General features: G+C 58.4%; 3 protein-coding genes across 6 annotated transcripts in view; 1 reads left to right on the top strand and 2 right to left on the bottom strand.

Moving 5' to 3' along the window:
- The window catches only part of GFY (golgi associated olfactory signaling regulator), a 7,550-nt gene extending 554 nt beyond the window's left edge, over positions 1-6,996 (top strand). Inside the window, exons 1-5 of one of the 4 annotated variants that reach the window (XM_082710374.1) lie at positions 1,646-1,719; positions 3,243-3,413; positions 4,505-5,705; positions 5,958-6,131; positions 6,615-6,996. In XM_082710374.1, the coding sequence (XP_082566500.1) occupies positions 4,526-5,705; positions 5,958-6,131; positions 6,615-6,814 (1,554 nt within the window). In that variant the 5' untranslated portion in view covers positions 1,646-1,719; positions 3,243-3,413; positions 4,505-4,525 and the 3' untranslated portion in view covers positions 6,815-6,996. Of the gene's footprint in view, positions 1-1,645; positions 1,720-2,769; positions 2,845-3,242; positions 3,414-4,120; positions 4,208-4,504; positions 5,706-5,957; positions 6,132-6,614 lie in introns of those variants that run through there. The other 3 variants (XM_082710373.1, XM_082710372.1, XM_082710375.1) reach the window with 3 other exon arrangements.
- Positions 865-1,941, bottom strand: PTH2 (parathyroid hormone 2). The gene is made up of 3 exons (XM_082710466.1): positions 1,809-1,941; positions 1,607-1,734; positions 865-1,086 (listed from the first exon to the last, which is right to left on the bottom strand). Exons 2-3 carry the CDS (start codon positions 1,729-1,731, stop codon positions 912-914), a joined length of 300 nt encoding a protein of 99 aa, XP_082566592.1. The 5' UTR covers positions 1,732-1,734; positions 1,809-1,941; the 3' UTR covers positions 865-911.
- A 122-nt stretch (positions 6,997-7,118) lies between the features above and the next one.
- SLC17A7 (solute carrier family 17 member 7) lies at positions 7,119-17,722 on the bottom strand. Its single transcript, XM_082710358.1, has 12 exons — positions 17,527-17,722; positions 13,099-13,351; positions 11,988-12,106; positions 11,598-11,712; positions 11,432-11,519; positions 11,190-11,276; positions 10,954-11,096; positions 10,140-10,289; positions 9,838-9,970; positions 9,108-9,218; positions 8,759-8,886; positions 7,119-8,550 (listed from the first exon to the last, which is right to left on the bottom strand). The coding sequence occupies exons 1-12, from the start codon at positions 17,586-17,588 to the stop codon at positions 8,257-8,259; spliced, it is 1,683 nt and encodes a 560-aa protein (XP_082566484.1). The 5' UTR covers positions 17,589-17,722; the 3' UTR covers positions 7,119-8,256.
- Between the last annotated feature and the right edge of the window lie 262 nt (positions 17,723-17,984).

Raw genomic sequence — 17,984 nt, 5'->3', positions numbered from 1 at the left:
GCCCCATCTTTCCACTGCGCCCAGGGCGAAGTCGGGAAGTGAGGAGAGGGCGGAAAAGGTGACATTCGAGGAAAGAGCTGGAAGAGGGAGAGAGGGAAACGAAAGAAGAAAGAAAAGATCTGAGGGAATCAGGCAGAGAAAAAAGAAAGCGATTAGGAATGAAAGGAAGAGGGCGCCTGGGTGGCTCAGTGGGTTAAGCCGCTGCCTTCGGCTCAGGTCATGATCTCAGGGTCCTGGGATCGAGTCCCACATCGGGCTCTCGGCTCAGCAGGGAGCCTGCTTCCCTCTCTCTCTCTGCCTGCCTCTCCCACTACTTGTGATTTCTCTCTGTCAAATAAATAAATAAAATCTTTAAAAAAAAAAAAAGGAATGAAAGGAAGAGTTTAAGAGGCAGAAAGAAGAGGAGAGAGAGGATGCAGAGGATTAGGAAGCCGGGAGGGTGAAAAGAGACAGGAAGTGCAGAGACTCAGAGATGGCGAACCGACACCCAGAGAGGGACAGAGACCTAGAGAAGGGGACTGGGACTCAGGGAAACCAGAGACCTGGTAGGTTGCAGGGAACAAGAGAAGGGGAAAGAAACCCAGAGAAGAGGACGGAGACCCACAAGTGGGGTGGGAGCAGAGACGCGGGTGGGGAGGGACAGAAGCCCAGAGCGAGAGGAGGGGACAGAGCTGGGGCATGGAGGGAGACCAGAGCAGGGGGCAGACAGAGAATAGGGGTGGAGGGAGGGAAAGATGATTGGGGGAGGGGGAGGTGGGAAGAAAAGAGAGAGGGGACTGAGGAGATGAGATACACTGGAGTAGCGACGCAAGCCTCGCCCGCGTATCCCGCACGCACACCGCGGGCGCAGGAAGGAGACGCAGACCAGAGCACACTGCAGGATCTTTATTCAAGTGGGGCGGGCGCGGCGCTCAGGGCGCATCCAGCACCAGCAGCTTGTGCATGTACGAGTTCAGCCAGTGGCGGCGCTCGAGGGCGGCCAGCAGCCGCGCGCGCTCCCGGAAGGCCGCGTCGTCCGCCAGGGCCAGGCTCCGCCGCGACAGCTGGATGGCGGTTCCCGCCCAGGCCCGGCCGGGGGAACGGAGGCTGCGAGGAGACCAAAAGAGCCGGTTACCGCGGGTCCCGGACCCCCGACCGCCGCCACCTGTACCTCCCGCGGTCTAATTCGAAGCCCTGTCCCTGCACTGTCTGTGGAGTGGCTCGGCGTCTGTCCTCTGTCCCCCTGCCTCCCTTTGTACGGGTCTCCGTCTATTCACCGGGCTCGAAGCTCCCCGAGTACAGAGTCGGAGTCGATGCCTGTGTCCACCCCCAGCGCTCAGTGCCCGGCCTGATGCACACTAAGAACCCAATAAACTTCGCTCAAGGAACAAATCGCTGCTGCTTCGGCTCCTCTCAAATCTCTCAACGCTTTCCTCAGAATCTTCTTGTACCTCTTCCTCGCGCTGATTCCCTGTCCACACTCCACCTCTCTCCACCCCTGGTCTTCGTCCTCCTTTCCGTCCTCCTCCTCTCCATCCTCCTCTGCTCTGTGCCCCTTTCTCCTTGGGTCTGGTCCCACCTGTCTGAATCCCCGCCCCTCCCTGGGTGTCCCGGGCGCCGCGCGTACCTGAGAACCCCGGCTGGGGGCAGGGCGACTCCTGAGGCTGTGCGGTCGTCCCAGGGCAAAAGCAGCAGGAGCAGCAACAGCAGCAGCCGCACCCGGGGGCTCCTGGACACCTGGTGGGTCTCCATCACCTGTGGAGAGACAGGAAAGAGCTCAGTGAGGCCCACGTCCTGGCCCAGAACCCCGGATCCCACCACCCACCCACCTCCTGCGCGCGTTTGCAGGGCCCGCTACCGCGCAGTGGGCTCGGACAGCCAGGCAGCAGCCCCCTTATATCGCCTCCACAGCCCCCGCAGCGGGCAGTGACGCAGACCAGGGGGCTGGGGGCGCTGGGTCAACTCCCCCCACCAGGCTCATTAGGAGCCGCCAGCGGTAATGAGGAGCCAGGAGTGGGGGCCCTGCCTCTGCCTTGGCAGCTACCAACTAATTGGGACCAGGAGCTGGGACCTGAGGGGAAGCAGGAGGGGGAGAGACAGACAGACAGAGAAGTGGACACAGGAGGTGTGTCAGAGGGATAAAAATAGAGACTGGCAGAGGGACCATCAGAGCAGAAGCCAGAGACACAGAGAAAGAGACAGGGAAAGCAACAGAGGGACTGATGGGGAGAAGCAGAGACACATAGATGAAGTAACCATAAGAGGGAAGGACAAAGACAGAGTGACAGAGGGGAAGAAAGGGAGCAACAGAGGAGGAAGGAAAGAAGAAGTGGGGGAGGGGAGAGAAAGAGCCAGTTGGAGATGGAGGGAAGGGGCTCCGAGAAAGCCCTGAGATAGAAAGGCAGCCAGCTAGCACAAGGATGCCCAGAGAGAAATCCAGGCAGCAGAGAACCAAAAAAACAGAGTGCGAGATGGAGGGGGAGAAAGGCAGCAGAAGGCAAAATGTAATGGGGGCTGGGGGTGGGGCTGAAGGCAGGTGAAGTGACAGGCAAATCTGCAAAGAGGGAAAAGACAGGCCAGGGCCCCTAGGCTACCCTGTGCATGAGGCTAAGCCTTCCTGGGGAGGAGTTTGGGGGCTTTGTGAAGGCCCAGTCCCCTCACACTGGCTCTTAAGAGGGTGCTCTCTACACACTGGGGGGAGGTGGACCAAGGATCAGAAGTCCTAAAGGGCAGTAGCAATCTGGGTACATGACTGGCAAGACCTGGGATCCTGGACTCTTATTTCCCCAGAGAGGAGAGGCCTGGGAACCTGGATTCCTGAATCTGCAGGGAGACAGCTGGAGGCCCAGACTCCTGGGTCTTCAAGTAAGACCCACGGTTCTAGACTTGGGTTTGCATGTAGGAGATGGCAGATGTCCTGGACCCCTGGTTTCTTCCTTTCATTCTTTCTTTCTTTCTTTCTTTCTTCTTCTTCTTCTTCTTCTTCTTTTCTTCTTCCTCTTCCTCTTCTTCTTCATTTTATTTTTAAGATTTTATTTATTTGATAGCACAAGCAAGACTCAGAGCTCAATTCCAGGGCCCTTGGATCCTGACCCGAGCCAAAGGCAGACACTTAACCAACTGAGCTACCCAGGCACCCCTGGACGCCTGGTTTCAAAGAGAAGATAGTTTGGTTGGCCCATATCCCTCCACCAGATAGATGATCCAATCCCAACTCCCTTCCCTGTTCCAGAGATAATGTTCTTTATTTCTGTCTCTTTAAGAACACAAAGCTGTAGCCAGGTTCCCAGGATCCCCAGAGACAGGGTCAGGTGCGTCACCCACGCCCCTGGGACCCTACCTCCTGCTGCCCCTCCCGGAGCCATTCTGCAGCATTCACCGATCTCTGCGTCCAGCTCTGCTCATCTGCTGTTATCTTGGACCTCACTAAGCAGGTAAGAGACCCCAGGCCCCATTGGGGATGGCACCCCCACCCAGGTATCTGGCACCCCCACCTCCACCTGAGCACAAACCTAGGTGTCGGCCCCAGACCAATCCTGAGAGTCTGGGATCTCAGCACCATCCTCAATAAACAGAGTGACCAGAGTCCTGCCCCATCCAGAACCCTAGACCCCTGTCTGCTGAGGGCCAAAGACTCCGAGTTTCCAGTCTCCTTTCTTTTTCTTTTTTTTTTTTTAAGATTTTATTTATTTATCAGAGAGAGAGTGGGCAAGAGAGCAAGCACAGGCAGACAGAATGGCAGGCAGAGGCAGAGGGAGAAGCAGGCTCCCGGCCGAGCAAGGAGCCCCATGCAGGACTCTATCTCAGAATCCTGGGATCATGACCTGAGCCAAAGGCAGCTGCTTAACCAACTGAGCCACCCAGGCGTCCCTCCAGTCTCCTTTCTACCCTGTAATCCAGGTCCCCTAATCTTACTCCCTCAAAATTCTAGGCATCTGACCCTTCAGGGCTCTCCTAAGGAACTAGGAATTTAGACCCACAATGCCCATCCACCCTCTGGAAACTGGGGTGAACCCCCAGCAGTCTTCTCTCCCAGGTCCCAGGAGTCTCCCTCCTCCCTCAGATCCATGCCTGTCGGGCCCGCAGCCCACAGCCATTCCCTTCTGAGCCTCCTCTGCTGTAAACAACTGTGTGGTGAAGGTGTCCGCAGCCATGGGAGAGGAAGGGATCCTATGTCCCCTTAGAGGTCTACACCGTCTGAAATAGAAGTAGAGGAAGTCTGAGGCCGGTGAGGTCTGAGGTCCTTCCCAATTTTTCTGGGACCCCCTCGGGGAAACAGATAAGGAAATTAACTACGACTCCCAAGAAGCCCCGCGCCTCTGTCTCTCTTAGCTACGGCAGATATGGCCCCATCGCCTTCAGGGAGTTGCAGCTGGGTTCTTCTTTCCTGGGCGCGGAGCTCTGAGGGATCTCCGCCCACCTGGGGAACGGGGCGTGGTCTCATCGGCGGGCGTGGCCTCTGGGAGTGGGCCGGGGTTCCCGCCAGGCTTCCAATCTTAACCCTTTTCTTCTCCCTCCCCCGCAGCCATAGGCGTCTCCCAGAACTATGAAATCCCTCAGCCCGATCCTCTTCTTCCTCGTCTTCCTCCTCGCCCGGCTGGGTTCCAAGGCCGACCCTTCGGCCTCGCCGCTTACAGGCTTCGACTTCCCTGAGATGGGCCACCCCTCTCAGACCTCCCCTCCTGCTTCTGAGAATGCCACTAGAGACTTGCCTAACCCAGACTCCCCTGCGACTGCTTACCCCGAACCCTCCAAATCACCTCATGCAGTTTCCCCTGAGCCCTCCCGCCTTGACTTCACTGAGACTACCAACCATGACCTCCGAGAAACCCCACACCCAGAGTCTTTTGAGAACCCTAAATTTAACTCACTCAATACCTCAATAGCAGACTCCCTGGAGACTCCCAAAATTAACCACTCCGAAATGACAGATCCAGAACCTTCTGAGACCCCCAAACCTGACGCGACTGACCGTCCACACCCAGAATCCCCTGAGACCCTCAAACCGAATCCCTCCAAAACCTCATATCCAGAATTTCCTGAGACCCCAAGCCCTGACCCTACCCAAACTCCACACCAAGAATCCCCAGAGATTCCCAAACTTAACTCCACCGAAGTCTCACTTGCAGAAGTCCCTGAGACCCCACATCCTGGCCCCACCAAGATTCTTCACCCCAAATCTCCAGAAACCCATAACCCTGACACCACCAAAACCCCAAACTCTGAATTCCTCCAGACCCTCCATCCCAACTCTACTGAGATCCCCCACCAAGAATCCCATGGAACTCACAACCTCAGCCCCACTGAAATGCCCCAAACAGAATCCCCCACACCCCAGTACCAAGATGCCACAGAGAACCCCATGACCTCTGACCCTGAGATCTCCGCCAGTCCTCACCCAGAATCGACTACACCTTTCAAGGTCAAAGCTACTGACCCAAATGAGCTGCCCCTGAGTCCCAAACCAGAAACCCCTGCAGTGACCCAGCCTGAGTCCCTTAAATTGCCCGCCTCAGTTTCTCCTGGGACAGTTGAGCTGAAGGCCTCCCAGAACGCTAGCCTGAAAGGGCATGATGCCCTTCTTCCCTCAGCCCGGATTGCGGGCCCCCCTGCTCCTCTGGGTTCCCCCAGTCAGCCCGCCCCTGCCACTCCGCGGGCCCCCCAGCGGCGTAGCCGAGGTGAGAGAGTCAGCACTATCATCGTGGTGGAACGAGTGGAGGAGACCGGTGAGGGGCCAGGACCTGGACTTCTGCGTCGGAGGGAGGAGGGGGCTGGGGGTCGGGACTCCTGGTCTGAGGGAAGGAGGCCTAGGGAACACCTCCCTCCATCCCCCACCGCCTCCCACTCCTGAGTGCCAGGCAGGAGGCGACTGAGGGATCGTCTGGGATGTGACGGTGAAGGGAGGCCGGGGCTCCTGGGTCTCTGGAAGTAGGGGCTAGGAGTTTAGATTGCTCAATCCTTGAACCCTGGTCCTTCAGGCGTGACTCTGGTGGGGCGCCCCCGGGGTGCGACGGGCGGGGCCCTCTGCCTCTTCCTCGCGGGGACCGGACTGCTGATCGGCATTTTCCTGCTGCTCTGGTGTCTCTACCGCCGGGCGGCTCGACACCGGCCCTTCACACACCACCGGCTTCCAAACGACGGAGATGAACCTGGTGAGCGACCCCTCACAGCGCCCTTCTCCTTGAATGACTGCATGTTTCTTTAACGCGGTTTTGCCTGGCATTTTAGGGCGCCCTGCCAAAAATCAGGTCCCCCAACCAAGGTCAATAGAAGTCCCGACCCTTCCATGATTCTGCCCCCCAATTCTCCGCAATTCCCGGCGACACGTCCAGCGCCGCTCCCAGTCCAGCTGGGAATTGCAACAGGCTGGGATCCCTGGATCCCCACAAGCCCTGCCCCTTCCCCCCTCCCAGAGGAGCCCTGTATACCCCGCCCTCTCCACTGCAGGCCCCGCCCTGCTGCTCCGACGCCACGCACCCCTCTTCGATTCTGGGGGGCATCGCCCTTTAATTTGAAAACCCAAGCCCAGAAAAAAATCGGAATCCTCTTTCCCGCCTCCTCCTTGGCCAGCGGCGCAGCAGAGGGGACAGGACCCCTGTCTGCCTAGTGATGCCCTCTCCCTTTTGCTTCCACAGTTATGCATTTGGAAGCCCCGAAGGACCCCTACGACCTTTACTTTTATGCCCCGGATGCTTGGGTCCCTTCACACATCGCCACTAAACAGCCACCGCCCACCCCCCCGCTGCCGCCCAAGCTGCCCCCGCCGCCCCGCGGGAACCGCCCCCAGAGCCTGGAGCCGCTCTCCCCCGCCACGCTCCCCAACAATTTCGTGTGAGCCCCACTCGCGTCCTGCCAGACCCGCGCCACCCCGCACGGAGATAGGACCCAGAGGTCCTTTCCTCCCGGCACGCTTTGCTGCATAGTAGTCCTCTCGGATAGGACTTTCAACACACTGAGATGCTTTCGCTGTGACCGGAGAACACATTCTGAGGCCGAATAAATCAAGTGTTCCTCTGACTAGACCCCTACTCTGGCCTGCTTCCTGGGAGAGGACGGGACTGGGGCCCTGGGACTCTCGGTCTGACTGGATGAGGGAGCTGGGGGCCCAGGCTTCTCTGACCGCCAAGGCCGATGACGGCTGAGTGTGTACACCAAAGCATTTTATTGGGAGTGAGGCAGGGTTTACAGTCACAGAGACGGAGACACAAAGACACAACCCTGCTCCAGGGGAAAACACCCCTCTCTCCCAGCCCCATTCCCTTTCTGGGATTCCATGACTCCTCCTGCATATGGTCCCCAAATTCTAAGCCGAAAGAGAGGAGTCTGAGAAGGGAAGGATCCCAGATTTTGAGTCGTTTAGCCCCTGAGGGACACAACAAATGGCCACTGAGAAAACAAGAGTAGTTCGAAACCACCCAGGAGAATAAAGTGCAAGGAATTAAGGGGAAGAGGGGCATCTGGAAACCACCACAGGGAAGTTCAATGATGGTGGCTTCACACCATTGAGTCGATGGTCTTGAGCAGCCACTATTCAGACCTGAAAACATGTCAGAAAAAGTGCGTGGGGGTGGAGAGAGGCATAGTGTTAAAACCGTCATCTTGCTTCCCTAGACATTGTGCTAAGCTAGGGAGAAGGTCTTGGGGAATTTGGTGCTTCAGCAGAACCTGCTGGTGAAGGGAGAGGGTTGCGGGGAGGGGGGAGGGGGCTTGAAACCGCCATTCTCCCTCAGAAACGCTGGTGAGAATCGATCCCTAGAATGGCGGGGATGGGCGGTTGGTTAATCCAACCTGGAAAATGCAAAATGGAATGGGGAGAGGTTTGTAACTTCTAGAGGAAGACCTTGAATGTTTCTGAAAGGCGAGGAAGGCTGAGTAGTCTGGGGGTGGGGGTGGGGGTTAGCCCGAGAGTTGGGGGGGGGGGTTAAAGGAAAGGGCCGGGATAGGGTGCCTCAAAACCACAAGAGAGAGTAAAAGATTGAACTGTCCATTCAAATAGAGCCCTGAAAGGAGAGATTTGAAACCACTGAGGCAGAACAAGTGGAGAAGGAAAACCTTTGAAGGGAACTTGGGTATCCTTGAAACTGCCAGTCTGCAGCTTCACTACCCCTGAGAGGCGCGATTGGGAGGGGAAGAGGACTTGATCGCACTGGGGAAGAGGGCAAATGCTTCTTAGGCCTGCAGCAGGACAGAGAGAACTGGGGTTCCTTGACAGTCACTCAGGCCAGTGATGTGTGGAATGGAGGTCCTGGAAACTGCCATTCAGTGGGAGGCACATGGTCAGTAGTCCCGGACAGGGGGTGGGGGTCTTGGGGGCTGAAATGTGCTGTGTGTGGCCCCATAGGAAGGAGGGGGGGCGGGAGGAGCCCCAGGGGGTTCAGCGTCATCCTCCATTTCGCTTTCGTCGCTGCCAGCCAGCTGGTCATGGCCAACGAAGCCACACTTCTCTTCGCTCATCTCCTCAGGCTCCGCCCACGGCTGCTTCTCCCCGGAAGCGAAGACCCCGTAGAAGATGACACCCCCGTAGTGCACCAGGGAGGCAATTAGGAATACATACTGCCACTCCTCCCGAGTCTGTGGGGGGACAAAGGGGAGGTGAGGTCAGAGGACAGAGAAACGAAGGTGGAGCGAGAACCCGAGTGCACAGAGAGGGAGGCAGGGATCCAGAGGGAAGCAGAGAGACCAGGAGAGGGCAGGGATGAAGGCCAGCGACGGTGAAGCCGGTCAGGGAGGTCCCATACACAAACTGGGAGGGCGAGTGGGTCAGGACTGGCGCACGGACCTTGTGCTTAGTCATGGCACCCACGATGATGGGGCACACCATGCCTGACAACGTGCCCACGCCGTTGGAGATGCCCATGAGGATGCTGGCGTAGCGCGGGGCGATGTCCAGGTGGTTCACGTTGAACCCTGGGGAGGCAGCCAGAAGGCGTCACTCCAGATCACTCCCCATTGAACCACGCTCGGGAGACTCCCGCCGCCAAGCCGCACCTCCTCCCATCGCAACCTCCCCCGTCCCTCCTGCTCTTTGCAGGCTGCCTTTTGCCAGGCTGGGAGGTCCCCTTCCTGAGCCAGGAAGTTCCCTGCAGAACTGTCCCGAGTCCGCCAAGCTGCGGACTCGCGGTTCTCACCAGAGATGGCGAAGCCGCTGAAGCCCACCGCGAGGACCAGGAAGGAGATGGCCACGCCCTTGGAGTGCGAGTAGCCGACCACCAGCAGCAGCGTGGCTTCCATGCCGAAGCCTAGAGAGCCGGAGGGCCGTGTCCTCTGAGCGTCGGCGGCCTCACACCGCCCTTCCAGCCCCAGGCCGGCCACCTCCATGCCTGTCCCGTTCAGCCTTCTTTGTCTAGCATTCCGCCTGCGCCCGTCCTAACCAAAACCTCACCTCCCTAACGTCCGCGACCACGCGCCCCAGAGCCACCACGGACGGCCCCGGCTAGGCCCTCCATGGCCCCACTGCCTACCTAGGCCGCGCGCAGAAGACGCAGGGTCCAAACCCCACCCGTGCACCTCCTCACCTTTCTTCGGTTCTCACTGATTGGGCAGCACGCCCCGCAGACCTCTCCAGGTCCCCCATTCATAGCCCCTCTAGATAGCCCAGTTCGCGTCCTGCTCCGCCCGTGTAGGCCCCGCCCTGCCAGACCGAACTTGGTCTCCTCGGGGCTCCACCCGATGGTCACACCCGCCTTGTCCTTCCACCTGGTGGGCCTCGAGAGGGCCGCTGGAGATTCTGTTCATCCAAGATGGGCCTCACCCGGTCTACGCCTTCTTGGACACGCCCCTGACCCCACCTCCGACCTTCGGGGGATCCCGCCCCGCCCCGACTGTCCCAGACCTTGAGCAGGGCCCCGCCCCACTCACCTCCACAGTTCATCAACTTGCGCACATTAGTGGTGGACATGATTCGGCGGCTCCTCAGGAAGTCCGCGATCTGGCCGCCGATGGGCACGATGATGGTCATGACCAAGTGGGGCAACGCTGACACCAAGCCCACCTGCGCCAGAAAGCATACAGAGCGAGGGCTCAGGGGCGGCTGGCCCGCATCTCCACCCGATTCCTGTACCTTTGGCTCCTCCCTGCCCCTCGTTCCAACCTCTTGGGATCCAGGCCCGATGCTCCATCTCCCCCCGCTGCGCCCCCTGCCTTTCCTTCCTGGGCCAAACCTTGCTGATCTCGAAGCCGAACACCTCTTCGAAGTAGGCGGGCTGGGAGATAAGGAGCAAGTAGAACGTCCAGCTGCGGCAGAAGTTGGCCACGATGATGGCATAGACTGGCATGGACGTGAAGAAGCGCCGCCAGGGTGTGTTAAATTTCTGTGGAGGGTCGGGGAGGTGGAGAGGAGAGGTCGCTAAGATAGAGACCTGGGCTGGGCTATTTCCGTGTCTCTTCAGGTACCCAATCATAGTCCCACAGAGACTCAGGTTTCCCGACCTCACCAAAACCTCCACGGGCGCAGGGGCGCCAACTTGCCCATGTCCCTGTGGGGACCTCGGCATCCTAGCTTCACAGTGACACTTCACAGTGACCCTTCATGAAGATCCCTTCATGCAGGTGTCCCGCCTCTGCAGTGCCCCACAGGTGCATAGGTGTCCGGACCCCACGATGACCCTCAGGGACGCGTAAATGTGAGCCCGGGAATCTATTTCCATTCCATTATACCGCCTAATTCTAGCCTCACTCATCCCAAGGTCTGAGTGAATCCTCCACATTCAAGCCCGCTTCTGCTGGCTTAACCACGCCCCACATGGGTTCTGTCCTCAGCACCTGCTAATCCTTTCTTCTCCGCGCTTTAGCTCCGCCTCCTAGGTTCTAGCCCCGCCCACCGCACCTCCCAGTTTGGTCTCCTCTGAGAGTCTAGGGGAACCCACCACGATCTACACACTGTGGAGGTTCGAAGCCTCCTCTTCTCCTGCCTCCCTGCCTGAATATCTCTCCTTGCCCCATGGCGCCTCCGCCCCCGCAGGCTTGGGCCCTGACCGTGACCGGGTTCATGAGTTTGGCGCTCTCGCCGATGGCGTCCTCGATGTACTTGCGCTCCTCTTCCGAAATGCTGGGGTGCAGAGCCGGGGACTCATAGGAGACGAGCAGCCAGAACAGGTACCAAAAGATCCCGAAGCTGCCTGGGGAGGGTCAGGAGAGGGATGGAAGCGAGGTGACGACCGGCCTCGCTCCACCCCTGCGCCACCCAGACCAAGGCGTTCGGGGCCCCTCACCGTAGACGTAGAACACAGAACTCCATCCTGAGTACTGCACCAGGACCCCAGCGAGAGGCATCGCGACCACCGCCCCAGCATAGGAACCTGAGGGGGAGGACGCAATGTGTAGACCAGGCTCATCTATTCTCAGATCTGGGAATGGGGCCTCCCAGGCCCTGCCTTCCGGGGACACAGAAGTACAGGCCACAGTCCCTCTTCCCTCAGACCCGCATGTCCAGATCCCAGCCCCTTCTGCTCACCGCAAAAGGCTGTTGTTGCCAAGCGACTCCGCTCTAAGGGAGGGGCCCATTTGCTCCAGATGCCGTGGCAGGCAGGGTACGTGACCCCCTAGGAAGGAGAAAGCTAAAGTCAACGAGAAGAGGCGGAGTGAGAACAGGCACAGGGCAGTATGGAGCGGGGCTTTACCTCTACCAACCCCTGCAGGATCCTCACGAAGATGACACAGCCATAATGGACTCGGGCAGCCGAGGGGATCAGCATGTTTAGAGTGGATGTAGCGACAATGGCAAAGCCGAAAACCCTGGTGGGAAGAGTCCATAGTACAAGAATGGGGTCCAGCGATCCCACCAAAGCTAGGATTCTGTTCTTTCTAACCGCGGAGGGCCAGGCCTTGTGGTCCCCCAGAACCTCCGCCCCCACCTTCTTTGCAAATCTTACCTCCCACAACCACAAACCCCGCCTTTCTCTAAGACCCCGCCCCCAACCCAGGCCCCTCCCTATCCCCCCTCCCTTCCGGAAATGCCAGGCCACACCTTCTAAGTAGTTCCCGCCCACCTTGAGAACCCAGCCATGTACCTGTTGGCTGCGAATTTTTGGCAGATAAATCCTCCGGGAATCTGGGTGACAATGTAGCCCCAGAAAAAGGAGCCGTGTATGAGGCCAACAGTCTCTGGATCCCAGTTAAATTGAGCTTTCTGCGGGCCAAAAGGTATGTCAAACCAGTGGCCCAGGCTCTGACCTTCCACCAATCAGCACAGATAGATTTACTCCCTCAGCCAATCAGCAACAAGGACCCAGAGGGATCCTTGCACTACAGTTAGCAGCCAGGCCTGTCCCTGCCTGGAACCCTCGCTCTGCCTGCTTCCCGGGACCAGGGCCCCTTCTCTGAATGTCTGGGGGCCCGTCAATGGGGTGGGGACTGTGTCTCCACTTACTTCTCTTAACCAACCTACGAACTGTTTGCGGAGTGACTGGGGCGGGGGTGGGGGTCTAGTCAGGGATGAGAAGCAGCTGAAGGTGTGAAGGTGCGAGGTAGACCCGTGCCTAAGTCGGGAATTTTTCCTAAGGTAGGAGCACGGAGTTAAAATAGGGAGAAAGTGGGGCGCCTGGCTGGCTCGGTAGAGCATGCAACTCTTGATCTTGGGGTTCCAAGTTCGAGCCTCTGGTTGAGTGTAAAGGTTACATTAAAAAAAAAAAAAATAGGGAGAAAGTCTGAGATGAGGCGGCCTTCAGGTAAAGGCCAGAGCAGATGAAGCAGGATGTAGCAGAGACAGAACTTCAGAAAAGCCAGGATCAAACTTCAGTGTGGGGCCCGCGATGGGACTGGGATTAGGTTGTGACGCTGGGACAGGCGTGGGTGGCAGGTGGAGCAAAGTTGCTAGGAGCCTTACAAGGGAGCAGGGGCAACATGCAGGAACCCCAATACCGGCGCTGAGTCTGCATTTGTAAATCATAGGCCTGAACTAAATAGGGACTGGGCTTCATTTAGGTCTGGGGCAAGGCTTAGGAAGGGGAGAGCCCTGAGGCAGAAGGGAGCCAGTCACACGAGGACAAGCAGATGGGCGGGGCTGCTCAGGCTGGGGTTAGAAGGGGCTTGGCCAGGGCTTCGTCCGGGGGAGCGTGACGTCATCAGAGGGCGTGGGCAGAGCTAGGTGGGCCCGCGTGCCAGGCCACGCCCCTTAACTACCTGCACCACCACGTGGCCTCCGCGGTGGGTCGTGCTGTTGTTGACCATGGAGACGATGGCCACGCCCAGGTTGCAGCGGATACCAAAGCTGATGCAGAAGCCCAGACCGCTCATGATGGCGATAATGTAGCGACGAGGGAGACCGAAACAGGTGCAGTCCACTACAGGCGGGTCCCGGGTCTGCGTCGTCACTGGGCGCCCATCGGCACTCAGCTCTAGCGTCTCTGCACCTTCCTGTCGCTTCTCCAGAAGGCTGAGGGGCAGCAAGAGTCCAACACTCTCGTAAGTCCAGGTGGCCGCTGGCCACCTCCTCCCCACGACACGGGAGTCCAGGGCAAAACCTGCTGCTTTTCAAGATCCTAAAGATCCTAAGCCCGCAGTCCCTCCTTCCCCAGGAGTCCAGGAACTTCTCTAGCTTCCTTTCCCCCCACCCCCGGGATCCAGGAAGCTGGACCCCCTCTCTCCATCCCCTTCAAACCAGAAACTCACGCTGCCAGCCCCCTTCTCCTGCAGACTCAGGTGTGGAGGTCCTCAATCCCCCTTTCCCCCAGTCCCATTATCTCTGGACTCGGGAGTTTTAGACCCCAAACTACACTTGGTAATCCAAGAGTCTGTGCCCCCAGCCCCCACCCTGAGGCACAGAGACTCTTTCCAGCCCCCTCTCCCAGATATGAGTCTATTTGAGGAAGCAAAAGGCGCTAAGGAGATGCTTCAGCAAAGGTGTCAAAAGAACAGATGCTTCTCAGCCACGTCTGCTATATATACCGCCCGCCCTCCTCCCCTGCCCCCAGTGGCGTGCCCTTCCCGGCTTCCAGGCCCCAGGTGTGGGGCTGACTTCCAGCTGATGCCCTTCAGACACCAGAAGCCCATTCCTTGGGGCGGGGGAGACGTCAGGGTCCCTAGAATCCAGCAGCCCAGCCAGTCATCCCTGGGGAACCTTGAGTTCAGGCTGTCAGCTAGGGGATGGAAGAGGGGGGGTGGCGGGTGGTGTCCTGGCAAGGGACAGATGGCCCTGGTAGGGGGATTGGCTCAGTCCCCAGCGTGGCTCTCGCCCCCGCCCGTTCTGGAATGGGGATTGAGTCTGTGATGATGGATAGCATATTTGGAGAGCCACCTCACACCCAGAGAGAGGTTGCCGGGAAAGAGAGGTGCCCTGAGACAGGTGTGCAAAGACCCAAAAGGAGGGCGACAGAGATGGGAGGGGGACAGAGGCAGAAACAAAAGGATCAGAGATACAGATGGAGGGACAGAGACCAGAGAGAAAAGAGGGAACAGAACAGGGACCCTAGGAGGGAAGGGGACAGAAACTCAGAGATGGAGGGGGAACAGAGACCCAAACATAGGTGGGGACAGAAACCCAAAAGAGAGGCTACAGATGCAGAGACCAGAACGTTGAGAGAAAGATGGAGAGACTGGGAGACGGAGGAGAGACGTGATTTGTGAGATTCGGCCCATCTCTGAGGCGGGTACGCAGCCAGGGGATCGGGCTGGATCCCAGGAAGGGGCTAGAACAGATGGAGGCGAGGGAGACTGGAACGGGGGAGGAAAGAACAGCCAGACGGTCTGGGGGGAGGCGGGTGGAAGAGATGAGAGAACACAGCCACCCTCCCCATCCTAGAACTTAAGGAGATGGGGGGGCGCTAAGAAACGGGGGTGGGAGAAAGAGCCTCGGGGAGTGGACAGAACCCAGGAGGGTAGAGGAATGAGAGCCAGAGAGAGGGGGAATAAATGCCCCAGAATGACAGTGCAGGGTGGTGGGCGGTGGGGACCGCCCACCACCCCAAGTCAGAACTCAGAACGTGCCAGCCAATGCGATTAGACTTTGACCCAGAACCCTGTGGTTGCTATTTGACCCTGACACTCAGGAGGTGCTCATAGCCCCTGAAATTTGATACTCAGTCTAATACTCCAATGTGTCCGGATCTCTGACCGAGGCTTTCTATTTTTTAAATTTTATTTTATCTATATTTGTCAGAGAGAGAAAGAGGGAGAGAGAGGGAATCCAAGCAGGGAGAGCTGCTGGCAGAGAAGCAGGCTCCCTGCCGAGCAAGGAGTCCAATGCGGGACTCAATCCCAGGACCCTGAGATCACAACGGAGCAGAAGACAGACACTCAACTGACTGAGCCACCCACGCACCCCATGACCAAGGCTTTTTAAATGGGATGTGGTGGGGGCTCCCACACCTAGGAAATGGGAGCAGGGGTAGAATGTGAGGTTACGGAGAGGGAACCTCCAAGTGATACTGATCATCTCAGGATAGGAGAACCAGGGGCTCAGAGATGACATGACCCAAGTGCTTCCCCTCCCCACCAGAGAGAGGGGAGAGCCTGGAGGGAGATCCTCCTCCCTTTTCTGGGAGCCTGGAACTCAGGTCTGAGGACTTGAGGAGGAGGAAGAAGCCGCCCTTAGGAAGCAGTTCACCAAAATGAAGACGATGTCGCAGTCTCCCTCTCTGTGTCTCTGTCTTTGCTTCTCTGGGGTTCTCTGTCTGCTCCCCTGCTGCCCCAAGCCTCTATTCCCTTATATCCCTTGGTACTGTCTTCCCATTGCACAGCTAAGGAAAAACTGAGGTTCAGAAAGCAGAAATAGCGTGTCCAAGGTCACACACCAGAGTAGTTATGGGTCCTGATCATCTCCTGGCCCCCGGGATTGCCCCAGTCAAGGCCTGGCTCTCAAGAAGGAGAAACCTTGGTGCCTGTCTCTCCTGCATTCCCCTTCCTCCTGCATCCTTGCCCCAAGTCACTCTGGGTTACTGCCTGTTTCCTGGGCTGAGGGAGTTCCCCACCCACTCTAGGATCACTCATCTCATCTCGAGGAAACTGTAGCCTCCATCCCCAGCTTGGGAGGGGCTGCCCTGGGTTCAAATGATAGCACTTGTACTTATCTGTGGATTTCTCCCCCTTCTTGAACTGAGCCTCAGTTTCTCCAGTTTTGTCTAAAGGATTGAATGGAATCAGGGGGTTATACCCGATATGGGGCAACCCCAGGGTTCAGATGCAGTGATCTTCTCAAACTCCACCTCCTTGGTGAGTGTCCTGGTGGGAGCTCTGAGCTCTGGGGTCTGGGGGGGGGGGTGTGCTCAGGAGGCAGCTCAGAGAGGTGAAAGTTAGGCACAGACAGACTGAGAAAAACCCAGACACAGATGAGAAGCTGAGAAGCAGGGACCGAGGGAGGGGGCCTGCAGAGCACATCCCTCCTGCCACCCCCCCCTTCCAGCCCCCTCCGTCAGCACGTCTCTCTCCCTCTCCTGACTTCGCACTGATGTATTTTGAGAAACTCGTGAAAGGAGGCGAGAAAAAGGGTGGGGAGGGGCTGGAAGATTGGGAAAAGAAGGGGTGAGGTTATCTCAGCTCCCCCTCCCCCCACTGCACCATCTTCCTGCCCCCTCCCTTCTGTCCAGCCTTATTCCCATCTCTCCAGTTCCTAGAGGGTGGGAGACCTTTGGGGCTAGGAGGTGACCTGCGGCGAGCAGGACTAGTGTTCGTCTTAGAAAAGGACTTGCACAGCCTAAGATGGACTGAGGGTCAACTAAAGATAGGGTCAGGGCTAAGGGGACAGTGTTGGAGGGAACGGCAGCAGGGGCATGGTGCTGATGGGGCCCTCTCCTCCCCGCACTATGGCCAGATATTTTTAGGCTTCTCCGCAGCTGAGTAATTTCTCTGATTTGAAGCCAGGGCTGGGGTTGGGGGTGAGAGGCTGGGGGGAGGTGTCCAGACTGCCCTGGAGACACTCAGGTCACTGGGGTCATCTCCCTGGATGAAAGGAAGTCCTTCCTAGCTCTAGTCTATATCCTTTGGGAAGTCTACGGTCGCCCAGGAGCCTCATTTTTGGCCTGCAACTTCTTTCTCCCCCAGAAACCCAGGATACCTTGGCTTCTCCTCCCAGCTTAGCTCTCCTCAAGGACAAGGACCAATGGGCCCCAATCCGCTTTAGCTTCAGATTAAACTCTCTGAGAGATGGAAACTGAGAAGACACATTGAGATGGAGACACCCAGGATGGGTGATTAAAAACCCAGAGCAAGGGGGACAGACACCCAAAAGGAAAGAGTCGGAGACCTAGAGAGAGGGCAGCAGAGACTTGGGGGGTGGGGGACAGAGACCCAAAAGGGGGCAGAGATCCGAAGAAAGGAGGCAGAGTGAAGATAAGTGAACGGAGAGCAAAAGTGGGGAGGAGGGTCAGAGACCCAAGAGAGGAAAAAAGGATAAAGTCTGGGGTGGGGTGGGGCAGGGAAAAATGAACGAGGTGATGGATGAGACTGGACCAAGGAGAGGGGACCACGAAAAGAGGAGGGAGAAAACCGGACAGATGGGTGGAACCCCCACCCACGGGTATCGCCCGTCCATCTGTCTGTCCAGGCCCGGGTGGGAATGTGCGTCCTCCGCGGACCCTCGGGCTCTTTCCCGCCCAGGACCCTCACCACGCTCACCGGTGCAGCCTCCCGAGGGCACGACCCGCTAGCTTCCGAAACTCCTCCTGACGGAACTCCATGGTGGCTGCCCCTGCCGCCGGTCCCCCCGCCGGTCCCCCCGCCGATCCCCCCGCCCGCGGGCCCGGGCAGCCGCGTCCGGGTTCCCGGGGTCCGCCCCGGCCCGGCCGGCCCCGCAGCTCCGCTCGGGGGGAAGGAGGCTGCGTGTGCTGGCTGCCTAGGGGCAGTAGCTGGACTCAGCGTCGGGGGCGGGGCGGGCGGTGGCGATGCCCCGCCCATCCCCGATAGACCACGCCTCTTGAGCTCTAGTCCCGCCCCCTTTCGTAGCCCTCCTGCTCTGTTCTGCCCCTGCCCTTTCAGTCCAAGACCACGCCTCTGGGCTCTGAACCCGCTCCTTTGAGTTGCAACGCCCCAGTTCTATCGCTTCCCAGAGTTACTTCCCCGTTCCATCCCCCCAG

This window comes from Mustela nivalis (assembly GCF_964662115.1).
Source record: "Mustela nivalis genome assembly, chromosome: 18".
NCBI classification, from domain to species: Eukaryota; Metazoa; Chordata; class Mammalia; order Carnivora; family Mustelidae; genus Mustela; species Mustela nivalis.
Note: the sequence above shows the minus strand (reverse complement) of the source record. Positions and strands in the feature narration are given on the sequence as shown.